Genomic DNA, 20,513 nt, shown 5'->3' with positions numbered 1-20,513 from the left:
TACAGCTGTAAGATTCTTAAAACTGCAGAGATATTTAAGACTGTTCTCGCTAGACACTCCTCAGCTTGATAGAAGGGTTCTAAATATTTTAAGGGCATTTTCCAACAGTTTACTGACTCTTGGCTTGAAAAGGTAAAGTGTCTGTCACAAAGAGATCTGTGAGTATGCCCTGTTAAAAATTGAGTGGTTTTAATTTGATATAAAATAATCCCCCCAAATTTTAAAGAGAATTATATTGGAAGAAGCACTACCTGTTTGAACTAAAAGAGTATAAGTATCTCTCAATACAAAGCTTTCAATGTTTATATGGCGAAATTTTATATTTACATCTTAAAAATGGAATATAATATTTTAAATAAAATAACGAGAAAAAAATGTGAAATTATATTGCAACCAAAACTGGCAGCAAAATCAGAAATACATGCAGCTATTTTTAATAGTTTGCCTTGTATCAAAAAAGGGAATGTGTATCTGAATGCTGCTGGAATTAAGTGATGCCACAGTGTCACACCTAGTTTAAGCCATGCTTTGTCATTGTGCTTATGCCTGGTATGCATTTCTTCAATGACTGCATGTAAAGCTGGATAATTTAGTGTTTTTAAATCCTCTGCATGAGATTCTATGGCATTGACATCTTCAAAACCAGAATCTTGCACGAACAATTTTCAGCTTGGCAGATCTTCAAAGCCTTGAATTCAGCCACAAATTGCCAGATTAGTTTCCTTCATTCTCTATGTATCTTCTTTGAAGAAAATCTTTGCTGCACCTTGTTGACATAAAACCTTTTTTTTTTTTTTTTTTTTTAAAGAAAAGAAGCAGCAACGGAGGCCCAAGAGGCTATCCAGTCAAACTACTTGTCATACGTAGCCTAAAAGAATGAATGGCCCATGCAGACAGTGTGTAACATCATTTTTTAACTTGATGGCAGTTTGATGAGAAGACTTTCTTTTCAAAAACAGCCTGACATGTCTTGTAATGCTATTTAAGCAATTTACAAATGTAAACTACTGGTTTACTGCAAACTGTTTCATTTTGCAATTTTTTTTTTCTTCAATACTACAGCATAGATCATCCTCCCTGAGAATTTATCAATGCCTTCCCATTCTGGAGTCTCTACAGCAGCACCGGCAAAAATAGAGAGTACCCTTTCAATTCCTTTGAATCTGAGAGTTTACCTGAAATTGTCCCTTTGCCGTTCAGCTCGGCTCATCTAGCACCTGTGGCAGCGATAACTGGTATTCCCTTCTCAATATCTTTAAGCAAAACTCAATTCAACAGTTAATTAAAATAAATTGCATGCTTTTACTGTATATTAGTAAATTTTAAAACATTTATTGATTGATTTTAGAGAGACAGAGAGAGGAGGGGAGAAAGAGAAAGAGGGAAACATTCCTCTGTTGTTCCACTTAGTTGTGCATTTTGGTTGCTTCCAGTATGTGCCCTAACGAGGGATCAGGCCTACAACCTTGGTGTTTTGGGACAATGCTCTAACCAATTGTGCTAATCAGCCAGGGCCTTTTAATTGTATTTTAAAAATTTCTTTAGTTATTGGTATTTGTTGTGTCACATCATAAATATAATATCTATCATTATGCATACAAACTACATGAGCTATTACATTCAAAAGCAATTGATAACAACTATGTTCATTGTTTGGCAATTAAAATGCTATTCTTTTTTTTGTTTTGTTTTGTTTTTGTTTTTGTATTTCTCTGAAGCCGGAAACGGGGAGAGACAGTCAGACAGACTCCCGCATGCGCCCGACAGGGATCCACCCAGCACGCCCACCACGGGACAACGCTCTGCCCACCAGGGGGCGATGCTCTGCCCCTCCGAGGCATCCCTCTGTTGCGACCAGAGCCACTCTAGCGCCTAGGGCAGAGGCCGAGGAGCCATCCCCAGCGCCCGGGCCATCTTTGCTCCACTGGAGCCTCGGCTGCGGGAGGGGAAGAGAGAGACAGAGAGGAAGGAGAGGGGGAGGGGTGGAGAAGCAGATGGGCGCCTCTCCTGTGTGCCCTGGCCGGGAATCGAACCCAGGACCTCTGCACGCCAGGCCGATGCTCTACCACTGAGCCAACCGGCCAGGGCCTAAAATGCTATTCTTTAAATACTACACATCCTAACATGATAGTTTGGTACTTATATTTGACATTTTGCTTTATTTTAAACACATTAGCAATTTTAAGGTTGATGTGTAACATTTCATTTTTTTTTCTGATTTAAAAATAGACTCCCATTTAGCATTTTCTTGCAGAACATCAGGTTTTCACAGATAGATAATGAAATTAAGTAGGATAAGCCTGTGCTACAATTTCTATAATTTCTGAGAACAAGTTTATGCCATGTTTCTGACTTATATTTTGCACTGGAGAATTAAAAAAAATAATTACAATGAACTGTTCCTATTTTATTATTGTATATTGGGTGTGTTAATGGGGGAGATAACTTAACATGAGAACTGTATTTAGCTTAGAGGAAGCTGCCGGAATTTGAGCAGGATAGGGTAACTGCATGGGACTTCAGGTTGTCCCCCTTGTGAAGGGGAAGGTATGTTTATCTGTGGGAAGCAGGATGTACTCAGATAGTTGGGTAGCCAGATGCATAGAACTGTGGAAGACACTGCTGGTTACCCCCAATATTTGTTCTTTTTATTTTTCTCGGTAATAATGCCAGAAAAGTTAGCTGGGCATGTGTCCAACCAATAAACAAAGACTACATTTCCTAGCTTCTCTTATGTGGCCATGTGACTAAGCTTGGGCCAGTGGGATATAAGAAGTATTTTGCATGGGTCTTCTGGGCAGTTTTATTAAAGAGAGGAAGTATGTGCTCTCTTCCTCTTTTGCTGGTCTTCCTGGCTAGCATGTGGATGTCATGGCTCAAGTGAAGCAGCTGTCTTATAAATTAGGGTGGAAATCACAGATTACAGTTCGCAGAGCAAACTTTCAGGAGTCTGGGATCCCTGATGGTTACAGAACCAATATCTTAGCCTAAGTCAGTTTATATTTACTCGAGAGAGAGAGAAATTTTATTGCTTTGCCACTATTATTTTGGGATTTTCCTTTAATGAGTAATCCTCTTTCGTTTCCTTTAAACAACTATCTTGTATTATCTTATTGAGTTTATCTTATTATTATTACACCTATCTTATCTTGTTTAGTTTTCTTGTTTATTTTCCATCTTCCCTCTCTAGAACTATAGTTGTAGAACAGTCAGTTAGCTTACCCTTTGCAGTGTTCTAAGCTATTCACATTGGTAATCAAATTCATTGTAGTGCTTGCTGCAAGGGAGGCAGATAACCACTTGTTTCAGCTAAAATATGATGGGAAAGCATTCCTTGGGTTTTATGTTAAGGTCACGGTATTAAACAGTTTAATGTCAATCACTGATAGGCTGCTTAAATGAATATTTGATTCTTTGTTTTGGAAGAGCCTATTTGGAAGGGAAAAAAACAAAATAAAACCTAATGCTAGGCCCTGGCCGGTTGGCTCAGCGGTAGAGCATTGGCCTGGCGTGTGGGGGACCCGGGTTCGATTCCCGGCCAGGGCACATAGGAGAAGCGCCCATTTGCTTCTCCACCACCCCCCCTTCCTCTCTGTCTCTCTCTTCCCCTCCCGCAGCCAAGGCTCCATTGGAGCAAAGATGGCCCGGGCACTGGGGATGGCTCCTTGGCCTCTGCCCCAGGCGCTAGAGTGGCTCTGGTCTCGGCAGAGCGACGCCCTGGAGGGGCAGAGCATCGCTCCCTGGTGGGCAGAGCTTCGCCCCTGGTGGGTGTGCTGGGTGGATCCCGATCGGGTGCATGCGGGAGTCTGTCTGACTGTCTCTCCCCGTTTCCAGCTTCAGAAAAAATACAAACAAACAAACAAAAAACCCTAATGCTATTCCAATTGACTGACCTGAAGAAGTGGAAGCTTCTTAACATTCAGATGATATTTGACTATCATTTTATAAGGGTTTTTCTTCAAGTGAGGCTATTACATGGCCTTCCATTTCTCTCTAAGGGATGAACATCTTTAATATCATCCAAGCTATTACACTTGCCACTCATATTTAATACCAGTTTATTTTTATTAATGGCGTATTTAGAGCTAGCATAAATCACCATGCTTTCTAAGGTGTACTTTCAGGAGCTCAAAATATAAACACTAAGTATTCTTTCTTAGACTCTTTCAGTAGCAACTTCACAAAAGATATGCTGGGGCCCTCTACAGTGTCACCAATGTCACCCACCAAGATCTACTTTGCTTCCTTTGCAATTATTTGCTTTGTCCCTGTTTAAGCAGAAGAAAACTGCTTTCTTTCTTTTCTTTTCTTTCTTTTTTTTTTTTTTTACAGAGAGAGAGAGTCAGAGAGAGGGATAGACAGGGACAGACAGACAGGAACAGAGAGATGAGAAGCATCAATCATTAGTTATTCGTTGCGCGTTGCAACACCTTAGTTGTTCATTGATTGCTTTCTCATATGTGCCTTGACCGCGGGCCTTCAGCAGACCGAGTAACCCCTTGCTTGAACCAGTGACCTTGGGCTCAAGCTGGTGAGCCTTTGCTCAAACCAGATGAGCCCATGCTCAAGCTGGCGACCCTTTGCTCAAACCAGATGAGCCCATGCTTAAGCTGGCGACCTTGGGGTCTCGAACCTGGGTCTTCTGCATCCCAGTCAGATGCTCTATTCACTGCGCCACGGCCTGGTCAGGCTCTTTCATTTTTTGGTGTGTTACTGAGCAGAAGATTGCCTTACTTTCATATTGTGGACCCTGAGAAAGAAGATACCTACCAACAAGAACTCGAGGTAGCTTAACTGTGCTCAAATTTAAAAAAGAGAGCCTTCAGCCATTTCTTCTTAGGAGCCTCTCATGCAAACTGCCTTTCATGTAGAATCCTGAACTAAGCTGCCTGCCTCCACTGTGTTCCTGTCATATAAGCCAGTCCTGCTAAAAGAGTTCCTGGAATGGCATTTCAACCAATAGGACTGAGACTTTCACCATCCAATGGGAGCTGCACAGTTATATCCCTGTCAGCATCCTCACCAATCAGTCAAAGAGGCTCCATTCTGATTATCAGGACAGTGCTTTTTTGGACCAAACTGTGAGGATTTGGAATCCTTATCTGCATGAGGATAAACCAATTAGGAACCAGGTGCCCAAACTTTTGTCTATATAAGTTAGCTCCCCTCTCACATTTTTTTTTTTTTTTATCCACAGAAGACTATAGCCTGTGTTTCTTAGCTTCAGCAGACCAGCACAGGGCAGAGCACTGCAGACCAGAGCAGGTGGAGCTGTCTAGCAGTGAAAGGGCCTGGTCCCAGGGCCACCTTGCTGTAGTGTTGTTCCACAGCGTGTGCTGTTTTATAATTGAGTTGTAACAGTATTGAGCTATTTCACAGCTGTGCTGTATCACAATTGAACTGTTTGCACTCCATAAAGTTTCCTTCTTCACCGCAGCCCACGTTGGGAATTCCTGTTGCTCTTGACATCAGAGACCAGCAGTTGACAATATTGTTAAAAATCTTGGGCCCTGGTCAGCTGGCTCAATGGATAGAGCATGGGCCCAGCATACAGATATCCTTGTTTTGATCCCTGGTCAGGGCACACACGAGAAGCACCTATCTGCTTCTCTTCATTTCCTTTGCCCCATTGTCTCTCTTTCCCTTTGGCAGCCAGTGGCTTGACTAGTTTGAGCATCAGCCCCAGACAGGGGTTACCAAGTGGATCCCAGGTGGGGTGCCTGCAACAGTCTATCTCTCTATCTCACTTAAAAGCAAAAACAAAAAAACTTTGGTGACTTTATCACTCATTGTAACTCCATAAACCATTGTACAATGCCTATGGCTGTAGTGGCAGCTCAGGCTCTGGCTCTGGGGCAGTGGAAGGGTGAGGAGAGGTGGGCAGAAACTTTGTCCTCTTTTTACATCTGAATCTACAAAACTTAGAACAGTTCCTGGAGAATAGTATGTGCTCAGTAACTATTTGTAGAATGAATGAATGAAGAAGTAGATTAGAATCAGATTCCTCAAGGAACCTGCCTTAAGAAACGATGCAATTCAGAATTCTAAGGAAGCTGTGACATTGAGTGGTTATATGACTCATAGGCCGCACAGGTCCCTTGTCTTGCCAGTTGTTGGCTAACCTGTAGTCAGGTATGAGTTCTGCTGCCTCTACTGTGTGTATTCTTTGGCTGATGAGCACTTTTAATGAATGCTATAGATAGGACTGCTCAGTGTCCAGGGATTTGTACAAGATGACCTACTGCCCCTTCCCCACACAGGAAGTGTATGAACATAGCAAACAGATTTTTCAAGCCTTCTCAGGTCCCACAGAGCTTAGAAGGCCCAGCAGTTGGGAGCAGCGCAGTGCCAACCAGCAGGTAGCATTAACTAGTTATTACCTGGCATTCTGGGGAAGGGGAGCTGGCGAGTATAGTTGTCCAGGCTCTACCCTGGCAACCATCTTCACCAGCTCCCAACAAAATACATTTAATCCCATTCTTCCACTGACTTGCCCGGGCTTGTAGAGGACAGAGACTGGAGTAGAACGTGACCCAAGTAACCAACATTGCACATCCACGCCGGCGCTCATTCTCCACCGCGCGGCCGGCGCGCGGTGTCGGGAGAGAGGCGCGATTCGCAGTACCGCTGTCACACCTCCGACTCCCCTCGCCGCTCGGGTTTCGGAGCGGCGAGTTCGCGCCACCGCCGGAGGACAGCCTGCGGGAGCGCGCACGCTCCGCCTCTCCCCGCCTCCCAGTGCGCGCCCCGCCCCCTCGAGCTGCGATACGCCGAGCCCTCAACATCCGAGGACTTCGGCCCTGAGTAACCCGGCGTGCGTGACCTTTCCCCTCCATTCCCCACCTCCCGCCACCAGCCCCGGGAGCCCGCAGTGGTAGGGCGCGCGCGCGTCCCGCCTCCCCACCCCCTCCCAACTTCGGCTCACCCCTTGGCGTCCCCTCCGCGCGACTCCTCGTCATGGCGGCGTTCAGCAAGTCCATCCCTCATAACTGCTACGAGATCGGCCACACTTGGCACCCTTCCTGCGGGGTTTCCTTCGTGCAGATCACTGGGGGCGCCCTGGAGGAGTCCCTGAAGATCTATATCCCCCTGTACTTGGTGAGACCCGTCAGCTTCTCCCCGGGGAAGTTTAGTGTGGAGGATGATGGGCTGGGGGTGCCGTCCTGCTACCGAAAGGCCTGAGGGACTCGCCCTGTGTTACTTTCTCATTTGGAGGGGCCATAGGTTTTTGTTGTTGTTTGTTTTCTGATTTTGGTGGGGGAGGGCGGTGGGATGGGGCTCGTCGCTAAGAGCGGATATCCCAAATCCTGCACGGGACGGGAGAAGGGGGAGGGGAGTTAGAGGTTGAGCTGTCATCTAAATGCCTGTTGTTGGTTAGAGGATGGGCTCCCAACTCTGGGATTAAGTTTAGAACACTGAAAACTTTAACGACAGGGCCCTGCGTTATTTTTGCTTTCTCCTGCTTGGAGATGGGGAGGTCAGGGAGGCAATGAGAAATGGCCTGCAATCTTTCCTCATGTGCCCCCACCCCCATTTTTTTAAAGGGCATGTTTGACCTCAAGTCCCAGTGACTCCACATCTTTTCTGTTTGGAACGACAAGATGTGGCTTGAGGGTTTTGTAAAATTTTTTTGCAAGTTCACAAAGTAGACAGCTGAGATTTTGCATGGTGATTTAAAAGGTGGTTCTAGTCTTTGAGTGAATGTGATTAGATCTTACTTTATGTCATTTAGGTCCTTTATTAGCTTTATATGTAGGGCAATCTAAGTTTGGAGTTTTTAATAGAGAATATTTGGAAATATGTGTATGTATCACTGAGAACTGGAAAGGAAGTTTGTTCTTAAATGTTCTCACCTCGTCCTTGGTATTAAAGATTTACTACTTTGGTTATTAAAGTTCAGTCTCTTTATATTCTTGTCCAATAGAGTGTGTCTTCTAAGAAGGGAGAGGGCATATTTTTGTATGTTTCCTAAAAGTTTTTCGTTCAGTATTATTCGTTGGATGGTCAATTTTTCACATTGAGCAATAATTTGGATTTATACCCTACTATGCCTCGAAGTATGTCATAGCTATAACTGTATAGTACTTCCACAGTTTATGTATTATAGAGATAATGAAGGAGAAGATGGTAAGTTTCTCTCAGACTCCCAGAAACCAGTTTTATTTTTATCATATAGACTGATGCTTTTTAAACTTTAATGTGTGTTAGGAATCCTCTGAGGAATTGTGTAAAATGAGGGTTTTAATTCATTAGGTCTGAGTGGGCCTGCGATTTCTGCATGTCTAACAGGTAATACTGATGCTGCTGGACTGAGAGCCACTCTTTGAATAATAGAGATAGAGAGTGGAGGCGGATAATAAACTTATTGGGGCTGGAAATTTCTCCTTTGATTTTCTTTGGCAAAGATTTATGTTGATTTGTTTTACCACAGGAATTGTGACCAGTCTGTAGTTCAGTTTTTTTTTCTTAAAAAAATCTACAAACATTTTTGAACTCTTGATATGTTCAATAATACAAAAAGATGGTTTCAGCCTTTATATGGTTTTGATCTAAGTGAGGAGAAAGCTTATGCTATGTAATTTCTCCTTTGAAAATCCATAGCATTTTTTTTTTTTTTTTTTGTATTTTTCTGAAGTTGGAAACGGGGAGGCAGTCAGACAGACTCCTGCGTGCGCCTGACAGGGATCCAACCGGCATGCCCACCCGGGGGCGATGCTCTGCCCATCTGGGGCGTTGCTCTGTTGCAACCAGAGCCATTCTAGCACCTGAGACAGAGGCCACAGAGCCATCCTCAGCGCCCGGGCCAACTTTGCTCCAATGGAGCCTTGGCTGCAGGAGGGGAAGAGAGAGACAGAGAGGAAGGAGAGGGGGAGGGGTGGAGAAGCAGATGGACACTTCTCCTGTGTGCCCTGGCCGGGAATCGAATCTGGGACTCCTGCACACCAGGCCGACGCTCTACCACTGAGCCAACCGGCCAGGGCCTCCATAGCACTTTTATGGCGCCCTTTTCATTCATTCATTTGATTCAACAACTGTTTGTTGAGTGCATGACAGTTGTCATATCTGCAACCAAAACAATTTATTGGTATCTTCCATGATAGGAAAGTTCAGGGGAGCAACAGGCACATCTTCTATTCCAGTAGTTGAAGTGGGGGCAGGGGTGTCAGGAAAGGTTTTATTACTGGAACAGGCCAGGATTTGTATTGTCTGTCACCCTTTTTTGTCCACAAGAGACAGTGACCGTTTAGGTATATCTTTAATTCAAACTGCAGCCACTTGAGAAGACAGGGGACTCCAGTCCAAAGGAACTGCCTTAACGCTCCGAGTGCTGGCGGTTTTTATAGGGTTCAGGGGCTGTTAGTAATAATGTAAAGAAAAAAAATGTCTGTGCGTTAGCCATGTAACAATGTGTGGGAGTCGGGAATCCGGTTTGCAGGCTTGCCTCCCCAGAATGTCCTCTGACAACTGGCATGGGTTTATCTGGTGTCCTTGGTGTTACTCTAGAATGGCAGGGGTCTGGCGCTTTGGGAAACTTTCTGCAAGAGAACTCCCTGTATTTCTTAGGCAACAGAGTAAAGATTAAGGTTGTGAACTAAGCTTCTAGTTATCTACAGTACCTTAACCCCTTACTGGAAATTCTGTGACTGAGCCCTTACAAGAAATTACTGTAATTTAACCCCTTACATAATCTCCTCTTCATTACAACTATAAAGCTGCTATTATTGAATCCAAGTTTCTAACTTTTGAGTACCCTGTCAGTTTGTGCTTTTCTGTTTTATATGTATTTTCAACTGGATAAATTCTTCTTGAGGATAAATTCTCCATCTTATTTGGCCTCTATCCCTTTCAGCTGTGTATTTCAAACTTTGGGTTGCTACTCACAAGTGGTTGTGAAATGAAGTTAGTGGGAATTGACCAGTATTTTATTTTAAATGCACTAGAACAGAAAATATCAGAGTCCATTGCAGGTACTAAAGATGACAGTTTCGTTTCAGTTATATTTGTATGTGTGGCTGGGCCTACTAGAGCATGTAGCAACACTTTGCCCTTTGTCAGTGAGGAGTAGTTGTTGATTACATGTGTAACCCCAGATGCCAAGATCCCAGGTGGTATGGGAAGAAGTGGACTTTTATTTTATTTTAAGGTATTTTTTTTTTTCCATTTTTTTCTGAAGCTGGAAACAGGGAGAGACAGTCAGACAGACTCCTGCATGCGCCCCACCGGGATCCACCCGGCACGCCCACCATGGGGCGACGCTCTGCCCACCAGGGGGCGATGCTCTGCCCCTCCGGGGCATCGCCATGTTGCGACCAGAGCCACTCTAGCGCCTGAGGCAGAGGCCACAGAGCCATCCCCAGCGCCCGGGCCATCTTTGCTCCAATGGAGCCTTAGCTGCAGGAGGGGAAGAGAGAGACAGAGAGGAAAGCGCGGCGGAGGGGTGGAGAAGCAAATGGGCGCTTCTCCTGTGTGCCCTGGCTGGGAATCGAACCCGGGTCCTCCGCACGCTAGGCCGACGCTCTACCACTGAGCCAACCAGCCAGGGCTGAAGTGGACTTTTAAAAGGGGTTAGAGATGTGTGAATTTGAATCTTGATTCTGTTGATTACTAGCTGTTTGTTTTTTCACGTTACTTTGTCTTTCTCTGTAAGGATTGAGTGAAATAATGCATTGAAGATGTATTACATATTTTCTAGTTTATGATGTAGTCATTTTTTTTTTTTTTTTTTTTTTTGCAGAAGGTTATTATACCCATGTTTTAGGAGTGCTGTGAGGATGTAAATTGGATAACAGTGTGCAGGAATAGCAGCGATCACAGAATAGAGACCTAATAAAGTATTGCTATTATTATTAAAATAATTCATTCATTATAATCAGTGTCTCTATTACCTGTTAGAATGGTGGTTTGTATTCGGCACTAGCCCACTTATTCAGTAAGTGCTTAATAATACCCCTGTGATTTTTTTTTGCCTGAAGCCTAGTTTAGGGGGTGGAGTTGAGGGACTCTTTTTATCTGTTTATTCAATGAATAAATGATAATTTTTATACTATAAATATTTGTTCCTTTGGAGGTATAACAGTCATTTTGTCTCTTTCTTTTAAATGAGCACTTAAATGGTGAATTTTTCTGTTCATTAACATGACATTTTGAGTTTGTTGAACTTGTTTTTATATGTGACTTCTTAGTTGTTATTCTTTGGCTGATCTCCTGAGTGCAAGGACAGTTCCAGCACATCATTCATAGTTGGAAGTTGAAGACTTCCTATTGCACTAAACACTTTCTCAACTCACCTTTTATAGTAGCAACTGTCTCTGAATATAGCTGGCCAAATCTGGCATACTTCTATTTGATCCTTTAGTTATCATAGATTAGGGATAAAAAAAATAAATATTGGAATATAGGCTTTCAATAATTATGATCTGTTACTGTTCATGTTTCTGAGTTAGTAGATATTTTCTTTTTTTTTTTTTAGTAAGAGAGACAGAGACAGAGGGACAGACAGACTAGAAGGGAGAGAGATGAGAAGCATCAGTTCTTCGTTGTGGTACCTTAGTTGTTTATAGATTGTTTTCTCACATGTACCTTGACCTGGGCGCTCCACCCAAGCCAGTGACCCCTTGCTCAAACCAGTGACCTTGGGCTTCAAGCCAGTGACCTTTGGGCTCAAGCCAGTGACCATGGGGTCATGTCTAAGATCCCATGCTCAAGCCAGCGACCCCGCGCTCAAGCTGGTGAGACCATGCTCAAGACAACAACCTCGGGGTTTCAAACCTGGGTTCTCTGCGTCCCAGGCTGATGCTTTATCCACTGCGCACCCCTGCAGTAGTCAGGGATCTACTGACTCCCCAGTCAGGCTGAGTGAGTAGATTCTTAATAAAACAGATATTTGGTTGATTTATAAAAATTAAAAACCCTTCAAATCATTAATAACTATTTTTCAATGCCAGCATTATTTCTTTTTGCTTAGTCACTAGAAAGTTCTCTTCAAATCAAAAGGAGTGCTCCTCTGGTAAAGTTTATCCTCTTCAAGAAAGTTGGTAATACATTTTGGTAGAGAGAAAAATCCTCCTGGAGGAACGAGGGAGCCAGGTTTACACTGGTACTCTCTGTCGTAACAAGTTTTTCATCAGATTGTCTTCATACCCAACTCTCTAGTTGATTCAATGTGACAGGTTATTTTGGGTAACTAGACTTATTTACTATTTAGAAAATTATATTTGTCATGAATTTTTGACTCTTTAAAACATATTTTTGATTCTTTGCTGATAAATATTGATGAAAAAATATACACTAGGCCCTGGCCAGTTTGCTCAGTGGTAGAGCGTTGGCCTGGTATGTGCAAGTCTTGGGTTTCATTCCTGGCCAAGGCACACAGGAGAAGCGCCCATCTGCTTCTCCACCCCTCCCCCTCTCCTTCCTCTCTGTTTCTCTCTTCCCCTCTTGCAGCCAGGGCTCCAGTGGAGCAAAGTTGGCCGGGGTGCTAAGGATGGCTTCATGGCCTGCAACGCCCCAGAGGGGCTGAGCATCGCCCCTGGTGGGCATGCTGGGTCGATCCTGGTTGGGCCCGTGCATGCGGGAGTCTGTCTGTCCATCCCTCCCTCCCCCCAACTTTCTCACTTCGGAAAAATACAAAAAAATATGCTAATGAAGGAGGACTGAGATTTGATAATTAGGATTAGTAATAGCTGCACCTTTCCTATTGGTATTTTAATATTTTCTGTTTACTTGTCAGTTATTTATTGACTCTGCTATTTTCAGGGTGCTTCGTATAGGAGCAGCCTATGGACTATGTGATATAGTAACGAAATAAGAAAATGAAGTGAGCATACTGTACTTTCATTGAGAGTTTATAGTCTAGGATAAACTAGCATGTGTGAGCCTGTAATAAAAATTCACGAGATAAATACTGTATGCTACAGATAAAATGTTTTGGGAGATCAGAGATCAGTGGTAGAGTATCATATTTGACTGGGAGATAAGGAGAAGCTTAAAGGGAGAAGTGGCAGTGTAGTGGCCTTGAAGGAAAAGTAGCATTTGGAAAGGTAGAAATGGTGGTGGAATGGCTTGAGCAAAGACATTCAGGTAGGGTAGAATATGCCTAGTAGTACGCTTTGAGGCAGATGGAATTTAGGCTTTACTGGATGTAGTTGTCAATTAGTAAAGGTTGCCAACAAGGGGTAATATGTTTGAAGTTGTGTCATAAAGGTGATGTGACAGTGGTATATAGACCTGTTAGATTTAATGGCTCAAATGTAAAGTAAGGGAAAGAGTCAAATGAAGTTAGGGGATTCTAAGCCTTAGTAGGATGCATGGAAGGCAGTGCTTCGGTAAAGCATTTTTAGTGCAATGTGCTAGAGTTCTTTGGGATATATTGGGTTTTAGCTACTAGTGCAGTGTTTGAGTGGCAAATGACCAAGTGGCACTGAGAAATGTAGAGCTGGTTTTTCTAGAGAGAACGTGGGGCTAGAAATCTAGGTTAAGGTAGCCTCAGAAAGTTGAAGCTCTGGTAGGTCAACTAGAAAGAAGTCCTTAGGTCAAGTGAATGTTTAGAAAGAGAAGACAGCCTGGGGAATGCTCATTTTTGGAGTAGAGGGAGAACAAAAAAGAAAGAAGCAGTTAATATGGAGAGGTTGAGTAGAGTGTTGCAGAGAAGTCTTGAGCAGGGGGAGTTTCAGCAGATATTGTTAAGAGGTGGGAAGAGTGTGGGCTTGACTCTTGGTCCTGAAACTTACAAACTTTTGTATGGGAACCTCAGTATTCTTTATAAAATGGGGGCAAAATGCCTATCTCATATAATTTTAATAATATAAATCATCTTTTGTTATTCATCTGCTCAGAACTGAGTTTCAGACTGACCTGTGGTGGCGCAGTGGGTAAAGTGTAGACCTGGAATGCTGAGGTCGCCAGTTCAAAATGCTGGGCTTGCCTGGTCAAGGCACATATGGGAGTTGATGCTTCCTGCTCTGCCCCATCTCTCTCTCTCTTCTCTAAAACAACACCACCACCACCAACAAAAACAAAGAACTCTGTCTTTTTATCTCAGTAAAATGTGAAAATCTTTGCCGTGGCCTACAGGGCCTTATGTGATCTGGCTGTTGCTTGTTTGATTGCATTTCATACCATTTCCCCTTTTGCTTATTGATGTCCAGTAGATATAATCACACTGTTTATATTTTTTGTAATCTAAGTTTTGTTATTGAGAACAGATATCTTGATTTCTGGGAAATGTCTTAAATTGGACAATGAATTGTCAAAAAACATAAACTTAACTTTTCTCTTTTTCTTTTCTTTCCTTTCCTTTCCTTTCCTTTCCTTTCCTTTCCTTTCCTTTTCTTTTCTTTTCTTTCCTTTCCTTTCCTTTTCTCTTTTTTGACAGAATTAGGGAGACAGAGAGACAGGAACATCGAGTTGTTCTTGTATGTGCCCTGACCAGGGGTGGAACCAATCAACCTCTGTGCTTCAAGACAATGTTTGGCCAATCGAGCTATCCAGCCAGGGCTTAATTTTTTTATTGATTGATTGATTATTTTTTTGAAGAGATGGAAGGGAGAGAGGGGACAGGGAAGCAAAGCATTCATTAGTTATGCCACTGAGCTGTGCCTTCATTGGTTGCTTCCCATGCGCGCGCTGATTGGCGATCCAACTCGCAACCTTGTCATTTCAGGATGATGCTCTGACTGAGCAAACTAGCCAGGGCTGGAAATGAACATTACTAAGGAGAGAATGAGTAGAGAAAAAAAACTTGCCTCATATTTGTTCATAAGCAATAGCATATGAATAATTGCTCTTATTGATTATGAAAGAATCTGGATTGAAAGTCTAGAACACAAACTTATGTTCCATAACTCTATCTGTATAAGCTTTGCTACTGATAAAAATGTGATGACTTTGATAATAAGTTTGTAATTTATTCATCAAGTATTTATTGAGTATCTACCAGGCACTGTACTAGGTGATAATTAGGAAAGGGGAATTAATTAAAGTGACTACTTAATAAGGAGCTAAATAAAATGTTTTGGAAAGTCTTTTCAAAATGTGTTCGTACAATTTCTTGCATTACTTGTATAGTATAGTGAATGTGAAATATGTTTATATTCCCAAGAACTGTACTAAGCACATAATAATTCATAGCATTATATGCTATATAATGTTGTATGTTCATATAGATTCATATTATATATATTCATAATATATATTAAATGCATAAAATTGATGCTTTGATAATTAAGTCTTAAAATCTTTTATCATACATAATATTGTATTAAAGATTTGTTTGAATTTCTGTTGATTGTAGGTCAAACTTTTAAATTCTTTTGTTTAATCACCAATCTTAGCCTTTTTCCTTCTGATTGATTTTCACTGAAAGAGTGTTATGATTTGAGATACTTTTTTTTCCCCCTTCTCTGATTTGAGATACTTTGTGTATTTTTTCCTTTATGCATAATATGAGATAAATCTGTTTCATCTTGGGAAACTAGGACTATAGTTAAGTATTTGCTAATGAATTTTATTTATTAGGTATTCTAGTTAGTATTGTAAGTTGATGTTAGAAATCATATATGAGGCTCTCATAATTATCTTTTAGGAGAATCAACAATTGAGTGAATGAATACAGAAAGCAATTTTGCTTTCAACAGCATTGAAAATTATTCAGTAAAATGAATTTATGTGTGAAAAAAACATGAAAAGAAGGAAGAATGATAGATCAAGTGTCATCAAATTAGAGCAGGTTCCTTTATAAGAATGCTGAATTTACAGTGTTCTCAGCTTATTACCCTTTTTTCTTTTTTCTTTTTTTGGTGGGCCATTAGCTTTAATCCTAGCTTGCATTTGACGGGCAAGTAAAAACACTCATTGGGCTCCAAAGCCCACTCATTCAGTGCTCAGAAAGCTATTGATTTATCCGAGTTTCCTAAAATCAAAGGTTCCTAGCTCACCAGACTTATTCACCTCTGTTCCCCATCTCCTTCTCCTGCACAAACTGCACAAACTGGCATCTCCCTCAGCATTCTGCCATCTTGGCTGCTTCTCCTGGCCTCCTCCACATGGCCTTTCTCTGCTCTCTTTTCTCTGCTCTCTCCTCTAATGCTAATCTCAGGAACCGAGAGCGAGCAAGCTCCTATTACCATTTATTTTGTATAGTCTTTTGGCTCATTACATGTGTCAGGTTGCTTTGGTTTCTGGATTCCAACTAGATCTTTGGGGTTTGGATTGTGATTAGTCCAGTTTGGGAGTTGTTTTGAAGGATTCTGTATCTGTTGGCAGTGACAGGGGAAGGCTTGTTCTGATCATTCTTGATTTCTAAACCTTAAAGAAAGTAAGCCTGTACCTCAGAAACCCTCAAACCCGATGACATTGAATTAATCAGGATCAGTCTGAATTTCAGAGTGTGCTCCCAGTTTTATTTGGAGGGCTGGAATGTTACTGTGATCTTCATTTCTTCTCACGCGCTCTTTTCTGTCCTCATCTCATTCTTTAGTAACATTGTCTACAGTGCCAGAAATCTGGCAAGTAGATGTATGTGGACATTACAGTTAAGGGGGAAGATAAGCTTAAAAGAAATATATAAAAAATTTCAACTGTGATAGTGCTATTTAAAAGTACAGGGTGTTATACTAGAGAGTATTTCAAGAGGACCCATTCTAGTGTGGGTTTGGGAAGGCTTTTCCAACAAAATAGCATAATGAGTATATGAATATACATCAGCTGATTGTATACTAGGCCATTACTTTATAGAAAGATAGGTTGTATTTGATGATTTCTTAAATTCAATATCCTAGCCAAGAATTTTATTTCTTCCCTTTAGACTTTGGGCTTTACTTAAACTTGAAGCCAATGCAGTAATAAAACATCTCAGGGCATACAAATACCTTGATTAACAGATTCTCCGAAATTGAACCTCTATTCTAATCTATATTTTAAGTTGAGGTAGTCAGAAAATTTTAGTTACGCGTTAGAAAAACTTTTAACAACCTCTATTTGTCTTCAACCCCTTTAAAGGTAATCAGGGTTATTTTAAAATTGTGAGGTCTGGGTAGGTGAGCATCTTTATAGAGTTGTTTTTTTGTTTGTTTCTTTTTTGCCTTTGGTTAATTTTATGGCTGAAATTCTCTTCTGGTTTAGGTAGATAGTCAGGGTTATCCCCATGAAAAAATAGTCAGGGCTTTTTTTACCTATTAGATAGTTGATAGGTTAATTTTTAGACTTCAGTATGAATTAGTTTTAGCCAATGTGTGAGTGCTGGTGCAGTTTAAACCTTTTGAGAATGACTTGTCTTCTGTTCTTCCGTTAGTGAAATTTAAACCTCAAAAAAATGGTGAGACAGTTTGGTATATTTTAGTCAGCATAGTCCTCTGATAGCTGTAATTTCTTCTCTTGCTCACGTTGTCTCTACTTCCGTGGCTTGAATTATTTGTTTGCTTGAGCTCTGTTTTGAGGATTCAGTTCAATACACCCAATATTCTTATTGGAGAGACTGGAATATTTGTATATACCTTCTATTTTTATATGAATAAAGTTCTTCATTAAGAAGTGTATTATTAAAATCTTTTTTCATTAATTAAGGTATTTTATGTTAGTGTTCATGATATTTGTACTTAAGTATCAGAAGGGGCAGGGCATAAAAATGTTTGGTTTAAGATTATTGTATTTCATGGTGATTTTTATCATAAGTCAAAGTAACAGTTCTATATTTTCAAGACTGTCCCTTTACCAAAAATATTGATATTACTCAGTTTAGAACATGGCTATGATGTATGCCGGGCTTAATCTGAGTCTGTTCTTGATCATATTTTGTCTCAATATTATATCTAAAGTATATGTTCAGGTTTATCTTTAAAGCCTGTGTCAACTTCCATATAAATTTTTAAGTGGCCCTTTTACAGAGTAAGGATATTATAAAGTTTGTTTTGATGGTCATCACTAAAACTTAATTGTATGATTTTTATTATAGGGAAGCTTTATAATAAATGGCTAAGAGAAACTTTTGAAGATTTGCTTGTATTCGCTACCATATATTAACAAAGTTGCCCTAGGTTTTTGTTTTATTTTGAATAAGCTGGTTGTACACCATGAGGCAGCAAGCTATAGTGCATTGGATATGTTATAAGATCTGAGTTTTCCTTTTGCTCTAAAAGTTACAGTATGACCCTCAGGGTTCTCATTTATAAATAGAACTACTTTATAACTGAAGAGGCAATACTTCCTTTCTTACTTTATGAAGCCAGAATTACCCTGATACCAAAACCTGGCAAGGACAACATGCACATGCACACACACAAATAAAATTATAGACCAATATCTCTGATGACTATAGATGCAAAAATCCTAAACAAAATACTAGCAAATTGAATACAATACATTCAAATGATAACATATCATGATCAAGTGGTGTTTATTCCGGGGGTACAAGCATGGTTTAACATATGAAAATCAATCAGTGTGATATACCACATTAACAAAATAAAGAATAAATATCAATAGATATGGAAAAGCACTTGATATGATACAACACCCGTTAGTGATTAAATACTCAACAAAATGGGTATAGAAGGAAAGTACCTCGGCATAATTAAGGCCAGATATGACAAGTCCTCAATTAATATTATATTTAATGGTGAAAACTGAAAGCTTTTCTTCTGAGATCTGGAATGAGACAAGGTTGCCCACTCTTTCCATTAGTATTTAACATAGTACTGGGAGTCCTACCAAGGGCAGTCAAGAAAAAGAAGTAAAAGGCATCTAGATTGATGATGAGGAAGTAAAATTATCAGTTTTTGCCAATGATATGATTCTTTATATTGAAAACCCTAAAGACTCCACACACACAAAAAAAACTATTAGAAACAATAAGCAAATACAGTAAGGTTGCAAGATAACAAAATCATTGTAAAAAAATCTGTTGAGTTCCTCCTACATAATAAAAATGTAATTTCAGAAAAAGAAATGAAAAATACAATTCTTTTTGCAGCTGCAACAAAAAAGAATAAAATACCTAGAAATAAACTTAACAAAGGATGTGAAGGACCTATACATTGAAAACTACAAGACATTATTGAATGAAATTAAGGAAATGGAAAGATAGTAAAAGAAATTTGAAGAAGATACAAAGAAATAAAAAGATATTGCATGTTCATGGATTGAAAGAGTCAACATAGTTAAAAATGTTTATGTTATCCAAAGCAATATACAGATTTTACACAATCCCCATCAAAATCCCAATGGTGGTTTTCAAAGAAATAGAATAAAAAAATCAAATCTGTAGGGAAACATAAAACACTCCTAATAGCCAAAGCAATGCTGAGAAAAAAGAACAAAGTAGGAGTTATTATTACATGCCTTGACTTTAAATTAAACTACAAAGTTACAATAATCAAAACAGTATGATATTGGTGGAAGAACACTGACTAATGGAACAGAATTGCAAGCCCAGAAATAAACCTATTTGTATACAGGCAACTAACTTTTGACAAAGAGGCCAAGAACAAACAATGGAGAAAAGAAAGCCTCTTCAATAAATGGTGCTGGGAAAATTGGAAATGCACATGCAAATGAGTGAAACTAGACTGCTGTGTGATACCATACACAAAAATTAACTCAAAATGGATCAAAGACATACATAAAGGGAAACATAGGTATTAAACTAATGGACCTTGATCTCAGAGAGGATTTTATTAATTTGATCCCAATGGCAAGGGAAGTAAAAGCAAATATAAATAAATGAGACTGTATTGAACTAAAGAGCTTATACACAGCAAAAGAAACCATCAACAAAACAAAAAAGTAACCAAAATGGAAGATATTTGCAAACAATACCTATGATATGGGACTAATATCCAAAATATATAAGGAACTCATACAATTCAACAACAAGAAAACAAACAGTCTGATTAACAATGGACAGAGGACCTGAAAAGACACTTCTCCCAAGAAGACATACTAATGGCCAGCAATTATATGAAAATATGCTCAATTTCACTAGCAATAAGGGAGATGCAAATTAAAACCACTATGAGATACCACCTCACATCTGCTAAAATGGCTATCAGCAAGAGAAGAAATAACAAGTGTTAGAGAGGATGTGGAGAGAAAGGAACCCTTAGGTACATTGCTGGTAGAGATGTAAATTGGTACAGTCACCTTGGAAAACATTGTGGGGCTTCCAGAAAGATTAAGAATAGAATTACCCTATGACCCAGCAATTCCTTTTCTGGATGTCCACTTGAATAAGTTGAAAACCTTTATTTGTAAAGATATATATACCCCTATGTTTATTGCAGTATTATTCATGGTAATTCAGATATGGAAACAACACAAGTGTCCTTGGATGGATGATTGGATAAAGAAGATGTGATACATATATACAATGGAATACTACTCAGCTATAAGAAAAGATGAAATACTGCCATTTGCAACAACATGAATGGATCTTGAGAGTATCATGCTAAGCAAAATAAATCAGACATAAAAGACTTAAGATCCATATGATTTCACTTGTGAGGTATATAAAACAAAGT

At 40.2% G+C, this 20,513-nt stretch overlaps 1 protein-coding gene and 1 pseudogene across 3 annotated transcripts in view; one reads left to right on the top strand and one right to left on the bottom strand.

Moving 5' to 3' along the window:
- TMEM135 (transmembrane protein 135) overlaps positions 1 to 20,513 on the top strand; it is a 368,866-nt gene that overhangs the window by 87,444 nt on the left and 260,909 nt on the right. Inside the window, exon 1 of one of the 3 annotated variants that reach the window (XM_066248596.1) lies at positions 6,813 to 7,098. The exons of 1 other annotated variant lie outside the window; for it this stretch is intronic. In XM_066248596.1, coding sequence (XP_066104693.1) covers positions 6,958 to 7,098 — 141 coding nt within the window. In that variant the 5' untranslated portion in view covers positions 6,813 to 6,957. Of the gene's footprint in view, positions 1 to 6,812; positions 7,099 to 20,513 lie in introns of those variants that run through there. One more of the 3 variants, XM_066248595.1, reaches the window with a different exon arrangement.
- Positions 3,943 to 5,808, bottom strand: LOC136319567 (cofilin-2 pseudogene; annotated as a pseudogene).

The sequence above is a fragment of the Saccopteryx bilineata genome, chromosome 1 (assembly GCF_036850765.1).
Source record: "Saccopteryx bilineata isolate mSacBil1 chromosome 1, mSacBil1_pri_phased_curated, whole genome shotgun sequence".
Lineage (NCBI taxonomy): Eukaryota > Metazoa > Chordata > Mammalia > Chiroptera > Emballonuridae > Saccopteryx > Saccopteryx bilineata.
The sequence above is the reverse complement of the archived record's forward strand: the minus strand, read 5'-3'. Positions and strand labels throughout refer to the sequence as shown.